Source organism: Aplosporella prunicola (genome assembly GCF_010093885.1).
Source record: "Aplosporella prunicola CBS 121167 unplaced genomic scaffold K452scaffold_43, whole genome shotgun sequence".
Lineage (NCBI taxonomy): Eukaryota > Fungi > Ascomycota > Dothideomycetes > Botryosphaeriales > Aplosporellaceae > Aplosporella > Aplosporella prunicola.
In genome coordinates, this window is record NW_022983571.1 from 77,747 (window position 1) to 93,950 (window position 16,204).

A 16,204-nucleotide genomic window follows, 5' to 3' on the forward strand; every position below is an offset into this window, starting at 1 on the left:
CGTTCAGCATGTGGATTTTGCGAAAGGACGCGGACAAAAACAATTGCGACGCTTATGTGAAACTGTACAACACTGATTACATCGTCTACCAAAGCAATATTGGCGGCGCTGAATGGACCTTGATCTCGTCGGAACCTTTCATTGCCAAGACAGATTCCACGACGCTCCATATCGAAGTTGAGTGCACCTGGAGAGATTACTCTGGGGCTCCTATACCTTACTACGGTACCTTCTACCTGGACGACATCGCAGTGAGCCCTGTTGCTGCTGCGGCTACGCAAACTACCTCGGCTGAAACTTCCGCTTCTGTTACTGCTACTGCGTCTGACGACTTGACTGCTACTGCATCTGGCGACGCGACTGCCACTGAAACTACCTCGACGGAGGCTTTGACTGCTACCACTGCCGTTGAAACCACTTCAACTGACGCGTCTGCTACTGCTTCTACCGCCACCTCGACTGACGCTTCCACTGCTACTGCCGCTACGCAGAGCACTGGGACCGCCAACGCCGCTGCTACTACCCCTGCAATTACGTACGGCGTTCTGAACGGCGGCTTCGAGACCGGAGCCAAAGATCCGTGGACCTTCCCCGATAGGGATGCTAACATCGATGGCGACCACCACACCGGAAGCTACTCATTGAAGGGTAGCTTCGGCGTATTTGATTCATCGCCACAGCAAACGACGCTCAAGCAGACGGTGAACCTCATGGCAATGACACCGTATGTCTTCAGCATGTACTTTAAGGTCCAATACAAGGCCTTTGTGACTTGCTCGTTGGACGTTACGGTGAACGGCGTCCCGATCTTGTCGAATCCCAACGCTGGCGGAGATGACTACGCGCTTAATGTGGCACCGTCGTTCACGCCCTCGCTGGTGGAGAACGAGCTTGCCATCACTATCCAGTGTAGTGGTAATAACCTTTTGCCCCTGATCACGACTACGTCGTCCTTCTGGGTCGACGATATCGTTCTTGCCGCAGACAATGACGATGCTTGATTGTTTCGCTCGATTTTTGAGGTTGGGTTTATGGTGCATTTGTGGGGGTTCAGATAGGTGCTAGCTTGATGTTGTCATGTCTTTATTAATAATATCTGTGCCATGACATACATTTTGTTGTATTTATCATCTGAAGCCTTGTTTCTGTCCTTGCAAGTAATAACAAAAATAAGACAGAATTTGTTTTTCCTGGTTCTCGCTCCTAATGTTAACAACATACCTGGTCTGTCGGTAAACCCTTGCGGATGCTTGTAACTGCGTCGGAAATTCTCGGCATTGGGGCGTTATGTTAGATAGATAGGTGGTGCAGGATTGGTGGGCACCGGCACGGGCGTTTGTGCGTGGATGGCGTTTTCGAAAAGGTCTTGGAAATTGATGTATGCTTAGGCGGTTGCGGTGCGTGGATCTGAATGGAATTCACGTCCCGGTTCTTAGAGGGTTCTGGGTCGTGTTGGGTTCGTCTTCGGTGGTGGTGCAGGTTGTTGTTTGTTTTGCCGGGCGTGTCTATGCTTGTTATTGCTGCTTGGTTTGTTGCTAGTTTTAATGGGGTAGTGTTGTTGGTTTTTGGGAATGGTTTGGTTAATATGTAGGGTGCGCTTGTCTTTGAAAGCTTCCGATAGGAATTTAGAAGCGCATGTGTTGTTGTAAGTATTTTATTCACTCTTGGTGATAGCTTTCTTTCTATTGCTTATGCTTGCTATCGATCTTACAATTACGTATGCTTTTTTTTTTTTTTTTTTTTTTTTTTTTTTTTTTTTTTTTTTTTTTCTGTCTTTATGAGTGTCTGTATAAAGGAAAACAATATGTTACGTAAGGTTTTACTTGGATTTTTAGAGCCTGCATTATAGTTGCTTCTAAAAGTCCACGGTAATTCTCTATGGTGGGGTTATACTGCTATTAGATTGTACATGGGACAGTATCTATCTTCGTTATCGCGACTTTATTCTTTTCTTCTCGTGTTCTGTCTAACGTCCTGTCTGATGTTCTGTTTCTGTTTAAGTGAAGATGTTATTGGCTCGGACTTTTTGCAGGGAATAAGCACAGCCACTGCTGGTGGTATAAACGAGGCTTCCCTTGCGCCACCCCCGCACTGTCAGCTGGATAATTCTGTGTAGGCTGCCTTCCTTCCGATCGAACCGGAGAAAGGTTATCTGGTTTTGGTCAGTGGCAGGCTCGCCCTTGTCTTTGCTAGTCTGTTAGCATGTGAAAAGCTGCGTCTCGGTTAAGAATGTGGTTTGTCCAAGTTTTGCGACGCACCTCACATTCAGTAAGGCTGTGGGATGGCAGTGCCCCCTTCCCATTTTAGTTGACCGATGGACGACCCCATTACAATTGGGGCTAGTGTAATATTGAGAAATACGTATTGATAGTACCGATGCGTTGGCTTTGCAGTAGACGTCAGCCTTGGCGATGCTCAGCCTCACTGAAGCTCGCGGTTAAATTCCTCCCTGGCCCACTATCGTCGTCGGAGCGCGATGATTTCCAAGCCGTCTGTCGCCATTCTTAGCAATGTCTATCTACGCTCCCCTCGAGCAAGGCGAATTCCGACTCCTTAATCTGGCCTCCGGATTATGGGACGAGGATATCGAATGCGGACTTATTCAAATACCACTCAGATACAAACCCACTTTCGACGCTCTCTCTTACGCTTGGGGGTCCCCTGAAGCTATTCGATCTGTTGGATTGAATAGTTGAAACCGTGCGAGTGAAGAGAGAACGCGGCTTGATTTTGAAAGAGTGTCTGGCAGCGAGCTTTATATACATGAAGAGGTGGAGCAGTCATGTGCTCGCTTATAGAAAGTAACAGGGTGTTGAGACAACGAAAAAGTAAAGTGAATATAGAGAATCATGCATGAAGAAATATGGCCTGATAGTCCAACACGATCAATACTGGTGAACGGCAAATTACATCGGGTATCGGCGAGTGTGGATTTCGCTCTCAGGAGGCTCCGCCAGAGTTTTGGGGCGACTACTGTCTGGGTGGACGCTATATGCATCAACCGACTTGACAAACAAGAGCGAAACGAACAATTCAATATTATGCGCGAGATCTATATGACTGCTCGGCAAGTCGTGGTCTACCTTGGCGAGGTCCAAAGCCCCGGAATAAAGATGAACCCCCCAAAAAGAAGAAAAGACGCGCAAGTTAGCGTCTTCTTTCAAAGCAATGCTGCACCAAAATTCTGCCAAAATTACAACTATTCCACCAACAACCTCAGACTTTCAGGAAGCTCGCATATCGGCTACGCCTTTGATGCATTCCGTCTTATTCACTCCATTTCCGAAGCCCAGAGCTTGAAAGATGTCACTTTGAATGACATTAACTCAGGTGGCTTTCCTTACGTCAAGAGTCAATGTCGTCAGTTCGAAGCCCTTAGGCAGTTAATGCGTAGCCGATGGTGGGATCGGATGTGGACACTTCAAGAAGTTGTGATTCCCCAAAACTTGACTCTCATATATGGGTCATGTGTCTCAACTTGGAACATGTTCCTACAGGCTGCAAACAATATTTCCAATTTGCAGACTTTATCAACACCTACTCTCTTCCAATCCGATTACGTTAAGGTCCTTGCGTCATTCTTTCAAACAATCCTTGACATCGAGCACATGCGAAAACGTTGGGTGAGCAAAGAGGAGACATCTCTTCTTCCACTGCTTCGTCAGTTCAGTGGACGGAAATCAACGGATCCTCGAGACAGTCTACGCTCTGCTAGGCCTTGTCCGAAGCCAGCTGCCGATAAAACCTGACTATACGCTCGACGTCACAGAGGTATTCCAGGGAACCGCTCTAGGGATAATGAAAACTGTCAAAAACCTAAGCGTCCTAAACGGAGACATTGGGAGAAAATCTCGTCGAGACCTCCCTTCATGGGTTCCAGATTGGACTGCAGAATATCACGAACTTGACCGGCGGCGTGCTGACACAGCAGGACTATACCACACATGCCCTCAAAACTCTGTCTATATTGAATACGAAGATGATTCATTCTGTTTCAGTGGAACACGCGATCATCTATGCGAATTAAAAATGAAACAGAAAACTACTCTTGGGGAGGAATCCACAGTCGTCGATCAGAGAATTCAGAGATTCCTATATTCACTGGGTTATATTTGGGGCTTTGAGAATTGCAACGAGGTTCTCGGACATTCCGACTGGACAAAGTTTCTGAACCCGGAAACAAGAGATGCTGCGAACGATCTATCCGAGTCGGATTGTTTGCAAGCCGTAGAGAACTTCCTTATTGCACAATACGGGCTGGCCCATGTGACAAACTATCGAAATGGCGCACTGCGTCTTTCCGGTCACAGTTTGGGCACTGTACTAAGCGCTGGCCCGGTGCCTTTCGGAGAAATCGACCTGAATCCAGTCATTCAGTCTTGGATATTGATGCTTTCCAAGCACCTGGGGACACATGAGAAGTGGATTTCGTTTTTGACTACCTTATGCGCCGGCATTATCTACACCAAAAGCGACAGTTCCCCCCAGTGTCGACGCATCCGCCCAGAGGAGATCAAAGAAATTGCTATTTGGCTTTTCCACCAGCCGGATGCACCTTTGGGAAAGGATGAGGTGGCGAAAAATGACCTTCTTATACCTTTTCGAGTTGATATAGAACACCGTTTCAACGTGACAAACATTCCGTCGGGAAACCATGAGATTTTGGACGTTGGCTATAGCATACACATGGCAACGAGGCAACGCACGTTCATTGTAACCAGTGAAGGTGATTTTGGACTGGTACCCTCGCAAACAGCCGTCGGCGATTTTATATATTATTTACTTGGGGGATCAACACCCTTCGTACTTCGAAGATCCGGGTCTTACGACTTACCTATGAGTCCAATACCGCCATTTTCGGGTGGGGTGCAGACAACGTGCTTTCAGTTGTTTGGAGATTGCTTTTTGTACGGTTTTATGGATGGAGAAGCCATGTCCAACTGGAGTGACTTGGTAGCGACAGCAGTGTGCCGAACGGAACTGTTCGAGGCAGGCCGGGAGAAAAAAAAATTTCCGGCTTACTTTCAGAGCTATCCCAAGCCAAATATCGCACACAGAATCAATTAGGGACACCTGAAAGAGGTTCCCGGCATTGTAAAATCCACGAAGCATTTCTCCATTCTGGTGGCCTTGAGAAGATCTATCCGCAAAGCCCTGTGATGGAAGAAAAAACACTATTTCTCCCCCGACCATCATTACCGGAGTACTCTCGTGTCATGGAAGAACTAGATGGTTCTTATCGAGATATTAGTAGTCTCTACACGGACTCTACAATTTCTTGTTCATTACTACCATCGCAAATTATCCTTTCGAAAGAAGTTGGACGTACAATTGAAAGCAAAAGACGGGAACAATTAACATCATTTTACCAAGAGAAAGCAGGATTGAAAAGCGATCTTCAAGAATTTTTGCGTGAAGAAAAAGACGTTGTTCTTGGGGAAATACTTATAGAGACAAAAAGGGATTTTTCCTACAAACACAAAGTCTTAAGCGAAAAGCTTGATCGTCTGAAAGCCCTGGAGTGGATAGCTAAACGAGAAAGCGAGTCACTACACAAAAGGATTCGCAGTCTGAAGAACGAAAAGCAAATCCATGTTTTTCTTGTTTGACTTCTTGGGGGAAAACTTGAGTTTGGGAGAGGAACTTAATTTTCTTTTTTAATATGGTTTCCTTTGGGGAGCTGGCCTGTCCTTGTGTTGAGTTTTTAGACCATTATAGGTACCAACAATTTTCCAACATCAGACAGAGACCGCGAAATTAATATCTCTGGTCTCTGGTGGCTTTGGTCAGTAACACCTATACTTCTAATATTGGCGGTTGTTGCTTCCTAGTGGCGTCACAAGAGGACTAAAGAGCAGACATTTTTTTTGTTGAAATCATATTTGGATAGTACCGGTTCCTCTCCACCGGTGACGGACTCGGATGAAGGCAATGATCCTATGCGCAAACAACGAAAAATCTTGGGCAGCATGCAATTTCGACGCAAAGTAATAAAATGTGACTTGCCATGAATATCGCAAATCTTCTTTCATAGCATTTGCACAACTCAGCCAATGAGGTTGCTCGGGCGGATGGAAAGTCGTAACGAAGGCTTGGTCGTCGGTGCTAGCCAAAGAGGAGCGAGACGGACCGACTGACATCGCGTTCCCAGGTTCCCTGTTTACTGTTTTCTACCGAAGGATACGTGACCTTTTCCACGACAACCCGGACACAGCATCTGCGCATCTCTATTCAATCAAACCGTAAAGCCATAATGGCTGTCCCTGATTACAAGAACCTTCTCGAGAAGTTCGACGACCTGACGACACGTGGCATAATTCAATACTCGCCACCCCGTAAGGTGGAATTTGAAGACGACGGATTCACAGTAAGCAAAGCTCATCTCAAAATAAAAGACAGCGAGCGATAGTTGACTCATGCCACCAGTTCGAATTTTACATCACCGATGCGCTCTCAAGCAAGCCGCAAGCCGGGGAAGCCGTGCAGACTGAAGATCATCCCACCCGCTTCGGACCCGGAAGCGACATCCTGAACAACAACTCCGAAATGCTGCTAGCGAACATCAACTCCACGCACCTGCTTGTGCTGAACAAGTTCTGCGTGTTTCGGTCCCAGCTACTTCTCCTGACCGCCGACTCCTACCGTCGCCAGAGCGAGCAACTCGATCTTGAAGATTTCAAGGCCGTTTGCGACATTCTTCCCTTGATGGGCGATCCGCATATGGCCATGTACAATTGCGGCGCCAAGTCTGGAGCAAGTAGGCAGCATAAGCACATCCATGTTTTGCCCCGGCCAAGTCACCTTTTCCCTGATGACCGGAATTTTGATCCTGCGAAGATTCCTTTCCTTTACCTTCTTCAGTATTTGGACAAGGGCATCATTGGAAGCCGAGATGGACCACAAGTTCTCCTGCAAACTTATCAGGACTTGCTGGGGAGGGCGAAACAGGCATCAAGCAATTGCTCCGAGGATGCGGAGTATGCACATAATATTGTGCTTACGAACGAATGGCTGATTGTCATTCCTAGGAGCCGTGCCATTTTCGAGGGAATAGCAACGAATGCTGCTGGCATGGTAGGTTCTGTCTGGCTGAACGACGACATTCAAATGGACGACTGGAAAGCGAAGGGACCGAAAAAAGTTTTGCGTCAACTTGGCCTACCTAGAGTTCAGAATGCGGTGGGGTTGTGAAACGTACAAGAATAGAGGTTGAACTTGGTAAACAAAGCATGTAGAAAGCATACAATTTGCAAACGCATAACAGTACTTAGCAAACGATATTTGGCAAATTAATTTGTATTTTGAAACTCACAAGTGGCCTTTAAATTCATAAGAAGAAGAGAACGACTTTACTGTAAGTCAATAAGTGAGAACGGTATGAGAGCGACTAGTCGCGAGTAAGTCCGGGCGACCGGGAGGCGGCATCGAGAAGATCGCACTCGCATCCTGGAGGAATTTTCTGTTGTAGCTCTTCTACGTCTCTAGGATCGCCAATCCCGCCTGAAAGTTGGTTCACCGATATGAAACTTTCGGCATAGGCTTCGAGCCCTTCTTGGAGTTTTGCGTCAAGTTCGCAGGTTTGTTCATGCTGAGAAGGAGCGGACTCCATGTCTTGAGAATAGACCAATGAATGATTTAAGTGGAGAGAATGAAAGATTTCAAAATACAGGACGGTTTGGGATTTCATGAATTTTTGTTCTCGATGTTGTAAACTAGCATTCTTTGGCAAAGGGAATTGGATAAATCGTTAGTGCCTTTCCATAAAGGCGCTAAGATTTAGTAGTTGCTGATTTGCTCGCATGTTGCCTGGCTTTTTATGCAGTGTGACGCACTATCCTGGCACGTCAAAAACACGTCAGCTTTAACCCCGCATTCATAAGTTCTCTCCAGCTTCGCGACAGCATCAAAAAAACTCTTTGTGTTAAACATTTCGTTTTCAAATGGATCGCCCCACCGAATTATGCAGCATATGCTCATACCTGGACCCTCACAAGGCCCTACAAGAACACAACCGAACTTGGGTTTGGCATATTACTCCAGACGTGAACGGAGGCTTTGACAAGCTTTCATTAAGATGTACCTTCTGTACACTCATCAAGAAATCGTTGTCACTTGACCATTTGTTAGACGGGGCGGAAGAGTATCGGAGAATTCTGTGGAAATTATCTGTCACTGCAACCAAAGCCTTTTCAGCGCAGTACAACTATTTCTCCATGAGTTGTGCAAGAAGTGTCTCTTGGTTCCATCTTAAGTTGGACGACAGTAATGGTCGCCGTTTCCGCCAAGCCATCATCCAACAAAGTGATAGTAACATCTCAAAATACCCATTCGACCTTGTCATGTACGGTCGGTATATCAATGAACCAAAAATAGATTTTGAGATGTTAAGAGCTTGGTTGAAGCTATGCTGGGATTCCCACGGAGAAGCTTGCAAACTCATACCTCTGGATGAACAGTCTTCGAACCCACGGCGCCTGATCGATTGTCATCGCCGATGCCTCATCTAAAGTCCTCCCCGAAGTCACTATGTTGCTTTGAGCTACGTATGGGGCAAGGCGCGGCGATTCGGGCTTACACAAGAAAATGAGGCCAAGATGGAAAAATCCGGAGCCCTGTCTGACGGCAATGATGCCATTCCTCTGGTTATACGGGATGCAATTCTCGCGACAACGGAACTGGGCCTGAGATACCTCTGGGTGGATTGCATCTGTATTCAACAAGACAATGAATCCGACGTAAGATCCCAAATCGGCAGTATGGATATCATCTATAGCCACGCAGCATTGACAATTGTGGCTGCCGCCGGTGACAACGCCGATGATGGTCTGTCAGGCGTTAGATCCAGACGCAGGATGATGCCGCAGTACACCGCATGTATACAGGGCTTGCATCTGATCGGCTCCCAAAACAAAGACCACTACAGTCAAATCTCAGATAGTACCTGGGCTACACGAGGCTGGACATTCCAAGAGAAAGCCCTTTCTAAGCGGATTTTGTACTTCACTGAATCCCAAGCGGCTTATAAGTGCCAGGTTACCACTTACTGCGAGGATGCAATCCTAGAGACTGATTACAGACGGATCCCTGTAGAAGTGCATCAAGACCTTCAGCATGAACCCCGGCTTACCAAGGGGTGTTTCGAGAAGTTTTTTCGCTACGCAAAAGATTACACCGGCCGGGAGCTAACGTATGAAAGCGACGTACTTGATGCATTCAAAGGAGCTATGAATCTTCTTGAGCCCCGCGTAGGAGAATTCTTCTGGGGCCACCCAATGGACGGTTTTGATGACTCTCTCCTATGGAGGCGGAGCGAAGGCCGGCGCTTAGAAACCGCACCAAGGAGCTTCCCAAGTTAGTCTTGGGCGGCTTGGAAATCCTCAGGCAGTGCGACGTGGCCTGAGCCCTTTGATCGTTCCGGGCTTGACCATAACCATTTGATCACATGGACGAAAATACAACCCTCCGACGGAAAGTTTGTCCGCTTCTGCACAACGCTTTGGTGCCAAGCAAGACTTGATACCAGAAGGCCACTGGGAGAGATCGTTGATCCAGAAGAAGAGTTTCTCAGAACCCACGGCTTCCGTGACAAGAAGTGGCTGAACCCCACCAATATTCCGGACCTGCAAACTGCTCTCACCCATATTCTGTGCTTCGCAACTACCCTTGCTCCACTGACTGTCAAGGCTCGGTACAGAAATGGCATTGCCAGAGTGATCGGGCCAAGAGGAGGCTTATCAGCAGTGATAAACCTTGGACCGAACTGGAATCAATACCCAGAAAAGGAATACGATTTCATTATTATCGGTAGGACCAGTGATCCTTGGTTTATAAAAAAGCATCTGTTCCATCTCATGATGATTGAATGGCACAACGGGATAGCTTTTCGGGTCGGAATGGTTGATCCTCCAATAACAGAACAAGCCTGGCTGCTGGAGAGGCCAGAATGGAGGATCATCAATCTTGGCTAAAGGACTATACATTTTCATATACCTGATTGATACCAGAGCGGCATACCGTCTGTGCTAGAGCCCGCCTGTTACTTATTTCCAAAGCAAATTTCCATATCGCCTTCGGTCTGTGGTACACTGATGCAAGCATGTTTTTTGTAAATAATTTCTCTGCCCAGTAACGTCCTTCACCCATAAACGAAGTTCACCGTTCAGCGAAGTCGACCAATTAGAGCCCAATTAAGAGCGTGTCGCGTGGGTCTCCTCGATTGGACGATTCAGGCTTTAATTGGCCGGCTTCGCTGAACGGTGAACTTCGCTCATAGGTGAAGGACGTTAGTGAAATACAGTTTCTTTTCTCGGCTTCCTAGATTACTGTGGTACTGCTGGTACTAATAAAAACACATGATGTCCAAGAGAGCCTCCCAAATCCCACTCCCTATAGACATTCCAACATCCCACCACATAACCAAGACAAACCACAAGCACAAACAACACCAAACAACAAGCAAGCTCCTCAACGAAACCAGTTCGGATTCCAGATGCGTCTTCATCGTAACGAAATAGCTAGAGGTATCTAAAAGCAAAAAAACACAAAGAAGACAAGAGTGCTGCAAAAACTACGACCTTGTCACAAACTCCTTGCACAGAAAAAGCAGCAAACAAACAAACAAACAGCAGCAGCAGCAAGAGCAAAGCAAACATCAAGCAGTAGAAACCTGTTATGCATCAAGCCGCCACACCGCCCATGGCCACCAACAAACTCCATCAAACGCACAGTTTTCCCAGCACCAAAGCGCCCAACTGGCAACGCTCTAGAACCCCGCTTACAACGCGACAACCTCGATCCACTGATCGTCATCGATCTGGTAAGTGCCACCGCTGGTCTGGCTATCGTTGTCGAGGCATTGCTGCTGAATAGCGTTTGCGTAGGTGGCGATATCCGTGCACGGGTAGCCCATGCTTTTGATGCCGTCGCTGGCGCCGCAGATTTTGATCTGGGCGTCCGAGTGCTTGACGAGCTGCCGGCACTTGTCGCCCCAGCCGTTGCTCTGCGCGCACTCTGCCTTTGGCCGCACTTCGTTGATGACGTTGGTCACGCCGCCTGTGCTGGGGTTTTCTGAGCTGGAGCCGCACGTTATCGCGTCTGTGTCGATGTCGGGCGATGAGGCTTGCGCTGCGAGGGCGAGGGCGAAGACGGTGAGGACGCGGAGTGCCATTTCGGTTGTGGTGGTGATGATGATGATGTTGTTGTTTTGATTGTTGTGGTCTGCGTATTGTTAGCGGCGTGTGGCGGGTCAGCCGATGATAGGAGTACGTACGTATGGGGCAGTCGGCGTCGAAGGATGAGTTTTGGTGTAGGGAGTGGCGAGTAAGGCAGGCAAATCCCAAGAGAAAAAAAGTTCAAGTTCGCGTGGAGAGGGTGTGAGTTAAGGTAGTTTAGATGTGGCGTCGTTGCTGGTCTGGTGTGAGAGGTGATGACGATCGGGCAGTGATGTGCGCCCTGTTAACTACTTATAGGAGCGGATCTGCTCGGGTCATGTTGGTCTCTCTCCCGGCTTCGTATCCGGGACATTAGCTTGGTGGCCGTGCTTTCAAGATGAGGCTTCTCGCTCCATCATTCGCCTAGGGGCTGGCCAGATGATTGCGCCACTCACCTGCAAGGCTGCAAGACATACACTGTAGCGGTGGGGACGACGGTTAGAGGTAAGTTGCTTGCCTAGCTGGGGAAGATTGCATCTTAGCTCGCCCGTTTTATCGATGTCGATGTTCGCCTCGACCCCACGTCCTCGACCATCTTCATCACGGCTGCACGACCCGGCCAACGGCTGGACTTGCCACGCGACCATGACGGCCATTCATCAGACGCCATGCTTACAATATCATCCATCGAACCGCCTCATCAGCCGCAGCTCCGTCGCGGCGGCCTCTTCCTCAGGGGGGCCGTCCATGGCACCCGGCCGTAGCTTTGACCCCAGGAACCCCGGTACCGCCGATCGGCGCGCGCAGCAAGCTGAAACAGACGCTTTTGTCGGGCATTGTCTCGGCGGGGCAGGCCTGGCCAGACATCCCCACGCTCCCGTTCGGGGGCGCGCGCAGCAATGAGTGGGGCGCTTTGCGGGTTTCGGACGACACGGGCTGGAGCGCAGTCGTGATGGGCCGAGATGCCCAGCAGACTCGTTTATTATTATGCGCGCATGAAGATGGGGGGTGTGTGCGGGCACCATTCGTGGCGAAACAGGTGCGGCTGCTGGTGCGACGGCGGGCGGCGGCTGGTGGTTGCGGCTCTGAAACGTCGACCGTGCGCGGGTCAGCCGGATTCGCTTGCGATAGGCCGGGCTTCCTGGGCCGGCTGGGAGGCTGACGTGAGGCGCTTTCGGCTCATAAGAAGGGATTGAAGAATGGGTTGATGGTCGATTTCGCTTCGGAGAAGAAGATGTTTTGCGATGTTTGGTTGCTTTTGACAGGAGTTGCGGTGGTTTGGGGTGTCGCTTTTGTTCTGGTTTAGCTTCAAACTGCTTTGAGTTAGGCGTGTAATCTATTTCGACATCTGTCTGCTTTTGGCTTGGTTACGAGACCGCTTGCCTCAACATGGCAGCTTCAAAACGCGCTACGCTCGCTTGGGCCGCCCTTCCGTATCTGGTCCTGGACATCGGCTTTCACCGTTCATATTCATCTCATTTGTTTCCCATAGCACTTACTGGTCGATGTTATCCTATCATATAAATTATAAGAGGTTAACATATAGCCTGCAGTAAATACCGATGCTCCCTCGCATGAATATTGCCTACGAAGATTTACCATGGTCTCTACGTCTTGGAAGCGGGTTGCTTTTGTTCTAAGACGGCAGCATACTTGACAGGATTCCTTGCTGGATAAGAAACCAGTTGCTTTGTTCCTTAACTTAATCGTCAGCTTACCTACTGACGATTAACTTAAGATATTCAGCATAGTTGGCTTTGGTTATCTTCATAAATATACTAATAATAAGGCGCGAAGGCTGGGATACCGAAGCGTGGAAAGGTAGATAGCTTGTAAATTACTATCAAGTTATTAGTGAATGTATTCTTTTGTTTTAGGAAGCCCGACGAGAAACGCTCTAATCAGTATTCTCTATATGATATTTCTTATTTCGCGGTACCAGACGTTAAAAGAGTTATAAGATAATGGGATATAAAATATATTTTACCTCGGCATATTAACCGGATGATCTTTATAAAAGGCGTAATTACCCTTGCACTTGTTCACTGCCGAGAGTAGAATATGAAGTTGCTTTTAGGCTACTCCTATATTATTTAGAGCTTCTATTTTGATTACCACTAAGGTAACTTGCCCGTCTATTTTACAAGTTTTCCTTTCTTGCCTTTCCATCCCCTTCAGCTATCCAATTGGGAGCAGTATCATAAATACACTTCCGTTGTGTGACCACATGCATCACACGATGGATGTACTAAAGCTCCATGCCACTCTCAGACTGTGTCATTACTGAAAAATAAGGCACCCTTGCACTTCTGGTCCCGAAACTCTGTTGAACCATCTGCGACCAATTCGACGTACTCCTCATTGTCATCACCGGCGTGGAGCTGACAAGTGTACCTTTGCAGAGGCCCATCATTCGTCCGCTCCGTCACCTTCCGATCGACTTCGTTCTGAGCACGCAGAAGCTTGACCTTGATATCGTCGATGGCTAAGTAGGCCCGCGCACCAAGCTCGCGGTCGTAGTAGAGAGATGCAATGTGCTTGGAGATCTCCGTAGACTGCGGAGCAGCAAGGTGACAGTGGCCGATGTACCTCTTCACTTCTGGTCGGATGTCGATCGGCCTACGTATGTCGTTGGCGAAGGCAAGGAGTTGTTCGTGGAAGATGACCGCCTGTTCGCCTGGACTGAAAGGGAAAAACGGCACGATAACACGAATCCGACTGACGAACGGTGACTACCAAAATTAGTATCCAAACACGGTCCAAGATGTAAAGTGGTGACTTACACTCCATTTGCTTTTGAAGATACCTCGCAGCGTCTTCTGTAGCGGGTCAACGGGGACGTCGTATCGGTTTCGATCGTTTTGGTGCTCCATCTTTTTGGAGTAAAATTTTTGAATGGCCATGTGTCCGAGATTACTTGCTAAGATCCAGATGACTTTTGAGCAATCGATGCTGGTGTTGGTGGTACGATCGATGTAAGACCCTAAGTTCTAGTGAGTATTTTCATGGATAGGTATTGTCAAACAGGGAGCCTACCAGACTCGCAAACCCTTAGCAGCGCTTGCCAGACCTCTCCAACTGTCTTGTCGAATTCATCAAGAAAGACTGCGCATCTCTCGCCATCGTTCCTTGAGAGAAAGTTGTTAAGAGGGGATCCCTCTCTCGACCGTTGATAGCCGGCAGTCGCCCCGAAAAGCTGCCACTTATTTCTCACCTGAGCGCAGTCAATAACCATGGTTTGAACCGAAAGGAGGTCTCCCATCTGTTTTGACAGCTCCGTCTTTCCGTGGCCAGGTGGGCCTGCGAAAACCATGACGAGGGGAGTAAGGTTATTGTAGACAAACTCAGCGAAGACCTGGTCCATGATGATCTTTGTAGCTGGCCCTTGGCCAACAATGCGGTGAGGGATGTGAAAGAGAGCGTTGATCTTATGGGCCTCGGCCATTTGATTCTTCCTCGTCGTGGATTGTCCTTGAAGGCTGGCGCGGAAGAAGGAGTAGCGGTGACCCAGATGCATTGTGTCCACAAGCAGTGAGCGGTATTCAGGCTTGCACCATTGCGCGGCCCAATCCAGCTTCAATCCCTTTTGCGGCTTAGCTTGAGGGACTTCCAGATACTCAGCCCAGAGGTCCTTTGGCACAACTATCGGGTCTGTACCGTACTCAAGGAGCGTCTTGACAACGTTTGTAGAATCTGAGGTGGTCCATTTGATTAACATGATGGCAAAGGCAACAGCGGGTATACTTCCGTCGAACATCCTTGTGTTGGGCTTGGTGCCGTAATCGAGTAGGGCACGAACACACTCTGGACAGTTGCGCTCGATGGCGAAGAAAAGGACATGCCAAGACCCTGCCTCTAACAAGATCGTCATGGAAATATCAGCTCCAACCGTTGTCTTCCCATATTTCTGAAGGTAGTTCAAGATAGTCGAGAAGTCGCATCCGTGTTGGATGATTGTCGCTAGTGCTTTGCAATCGAAAGGATCGTTCCTGGTCAAAAGTTGTTTCCCATAGTCTTCAACCGTCATGGCTTCTCCAGGTATCTCCAAGCGTGGCAGCTCGAGCGAGCGAGCGATGCGCGTAAGCTCGTCTTCGGTGTCTGGGGGAAACAATGGGGTGAATATATTCTCTGTAGCTTCCATTCCTACTCCACAACGTCAATTTCCAATCTGTTCGGTCTGAAAAAGCTACTGACCAGACTTTGTGGTCTCTTTCGAACTACCGTTGGCTGGGCGCGCTTTGTGTCCCGCCGTGTCAACGATCAGCAAAGTCGATTCGGTCGCGATGGGATGTATCCTTCCAGTTTCAAGAGAGTTGAGAAGATTAGCTAGACAAAGTGCGCGTGCGATGGGTTATAATCTCAAGGGGAAGTGTTATGGCAGCGCAGCTTGTTCTAGTGATTTCCAGTATGCTTAACACATCTTGGTGGGGACTAACGCTAAATACTGAGCCTACTAACACAAAAAACTGTTTTATTCATTTCATCCAGTTGCTTGTTGCCGCTTTTTTGCTTTACCTGTGAGCGGATAACAGCGTCGCGCGGGCAAAAGGAAGTCCATTATAACCCAATAAATCGACAATAACAATTCGTGTTTCATATAAGAAGTTCACAAAGTCAAAGAAACATAAGTTGAGTATCCCCTAGAAGTGTCTAAGCACGTCGTGTCAACCCATTTATTTATTTGTAGCTATTCGTTCAGTCGTCTTTTTTCGGTCTTTTTAAATAAACCAATCGGTCACTTCTTCAGTGAGTAAGAGTTTCGCCCTTTTCTCCTTATATCTGTAGTTTATGCTACTACTCAGTCCTGTAGTGGTTACATTTCGGGAAATGCCAGTTCAAACAGTATTCCGTTAGGGTTGTGGTTTGCCATTCGTTCACAACTGGAACACTCGTTGGTATAATTTCTTTGTAAATAACTAGTTTAATCATCAGATTGAAACAAAAAAAAAAAAAAAAAAAAAAAGGCCCAGTAAAAGTACAAATAAAATAAGTAAAACAAAAACAAAAACAAAAATACAAATAAGGGGGGGGGTAACAAATAATATATATAAAAA

The 16,204-nt window shown here is 47.8% G+C and overlaps 8 protein-coding genes across 8 annotated transcripts; 5 read left to right on the top strand and 3 right to left on the bottom strand.

Annotated features, from left to right (window-relative positions):
- The first annotated feature begins 1,348 nt into the window (after positions 1 to 1,348).
- On the top strand, positions 1,349 to 1,769 carry K452DRAFT_292268 (uncharacterized protein). Its single transcript, XM_033541339.1, has one exon. The coding sequence runs from the start codon at positions 1,412 to 1,414 to the stop codon at positions 1,589 to 1,591; it is 180 nt and encodes a 59-aa protein (XP_033392329.1). The 5' UTR covers positions 1,349 to 1,411; the 3' UTR covers positions 1,592 to 1,769.
- Positions 1,770 to 2,485: 716 nt separating this feature from the next.
- On the top strand, positions 2,486 to 2,870 carry K452DRAFT_292269 (uncharacterized protein). The gene has a single exon (XM_033541340.1). It carries the CDS (start codon positions 2,511 to 2,513, stop codon positions 2,694 to 2,696), a length of 186 nt encoding a protein of 61 aa, XP_033392330.1. The 5' UTR covers positions 2,486 to 2,510; the 3' UTR covers positions 2,697 to 2,870.
- A 243-nt stretch (positions 2,871 to 3,113) lies between these two features.
- Positions 3,114 to 5,067, top strand: K452DRAFT_313048 (uncharacterized protein; the record flags this gene model as incomplete). The annotated part of the gene is made up of 2 exons (XM_033543621.1): positions 3,114 to 3,660; positions 3,716 to 5,067. 2 exons carry the CDS (start codon positions 3,114 to 3,116, stop codon positions 5,065 to 5,067), a joined length of 1,899 nt encoding a protein of 632 aa, XP_033392331.1.
- Positions 5,068 to 6,253: 1,186 nt separating this feature from the next.
- On the top strand, positions 6,254 to 7,191 carry K452DRAFT_237249 (uncharacterized protein; the record flags this gene model as incomplete). The annotated part of the gene is made up of 2 exons (XM_033537575.1): positions 6,254 to 6,367; positions 6,427 to 7,191. The coding sequence occupies 2 exons, from the start codon at positions 6,254 to 6,256 to the stop codon at positions 7,189 to 7,191; spliced, it is 879 nt and encodes a 292-aa protein (XP_033392332.1).
- A 1,403-nt stretch (positions 7,192 to 8,594) lies between these two features.
- Positions 8,595 to 9,356, top strand: K452DRAFT_313050 (uncharacterized protein; the record flags this gene model as incomplete). The annotated part of the gene is made up of 1 exon (XM_033543622.1): positions 8,595 to 9,356. One exon carries the CDS (start codon positions 8,595 to 8,597, stop codon positions 9,354 to 9,356), a length of 762 nt encoding a protein of 253 aa, XP_033392333.1.
- A 949-nt stretch (positions 9,357 to 10,305) lies between these two features.
- K452DRAFT_362426 (uncharacterized protein) lies at positions 10,306 to 11,496 on the bottom strand. The gene is made up of 2 exons (XM_033546499.1): positions 11,270 to 11,496; positions 10,306 to 11,217 (listed from the first exon to the last, which is right to left on the bottom strand). The coding sequence occupies exon 2, from the start codon at positions 11,165 to 11,167 to the stop codon at positions 10,775 to 10,777; it is 393 nt and encodes a 130-aa protein (XP_033392334.1). The 5' UTR covers positions 11,168 to 11,217; positions 11,270 to 11,496; the 3' UTR covers positions 10,306 to 10,774.
- On the bottom strand, positions 11,476 to 12,465 carry K452DRAFT_128185 (uncharacterized protein). The gene is made up of 3 exons (XM_033535259.1): positions 12,310 to 12,465; positions 11,606 to 12,261; positions 11,476 to 11,506 (listed from the first exon to the last, which is right to left on the bottom strand). Coding segments are annotated over exons 1-2 (432 nt in total). The 5' UTR covers positions 12,311 to 12,465; the 3' UTR covers positions 11,476 to 11,506; positions 11,606 to 11,830.
- A 952-nt stretch (positions 12,466 to 13,417) lies between these two features.
- On the bottom strand, positions 13,418 to 15,177 carry K452DRAFT_237243 (uncharacterized protein; the record flags this gene model as incomplete). Its single annotated transcript, XM_033537574.1, has 3 exons — positions 13,418 to 13,882; positions 13,934 to 14,133; positions 14,187 to 15,177. 3 exons carry the CDS (start codon positions 15,175 to 15,177, stop codon positions 13,418 to 13,420), a joined length of 1,656 nt encoding a protein of 551 aa, XP_033392336.1.
- Between the last annotated feature and the right edge of the window lie 1,027 nt (positions 15,178 to 16,204).

Coding starts and splice junctions, on each gene's coding strand:
- K452DRAFT_292268 (XM_033541339.1), top strand. CDS start 1,412: ATGGAATTCACGTCCCGGTTCTTAGAGGGTTCTGGGTCGTGTTGGGTT.
- K452DRAFT_292269 (XM_033541340.1), top strand. CDS start 2,511: ATGTCTATCTACGCTCCCCTCGAGCAAGGCGAATTCCGACTCCTTAAT.
- K452DRAFT_362426 (XM_033546499.1), bottom strand. CDS start 11,167: ATGGCACTCCGCGTCCTCACCGTCTTCGCCCTCGCCCTCGCAGCGCAA.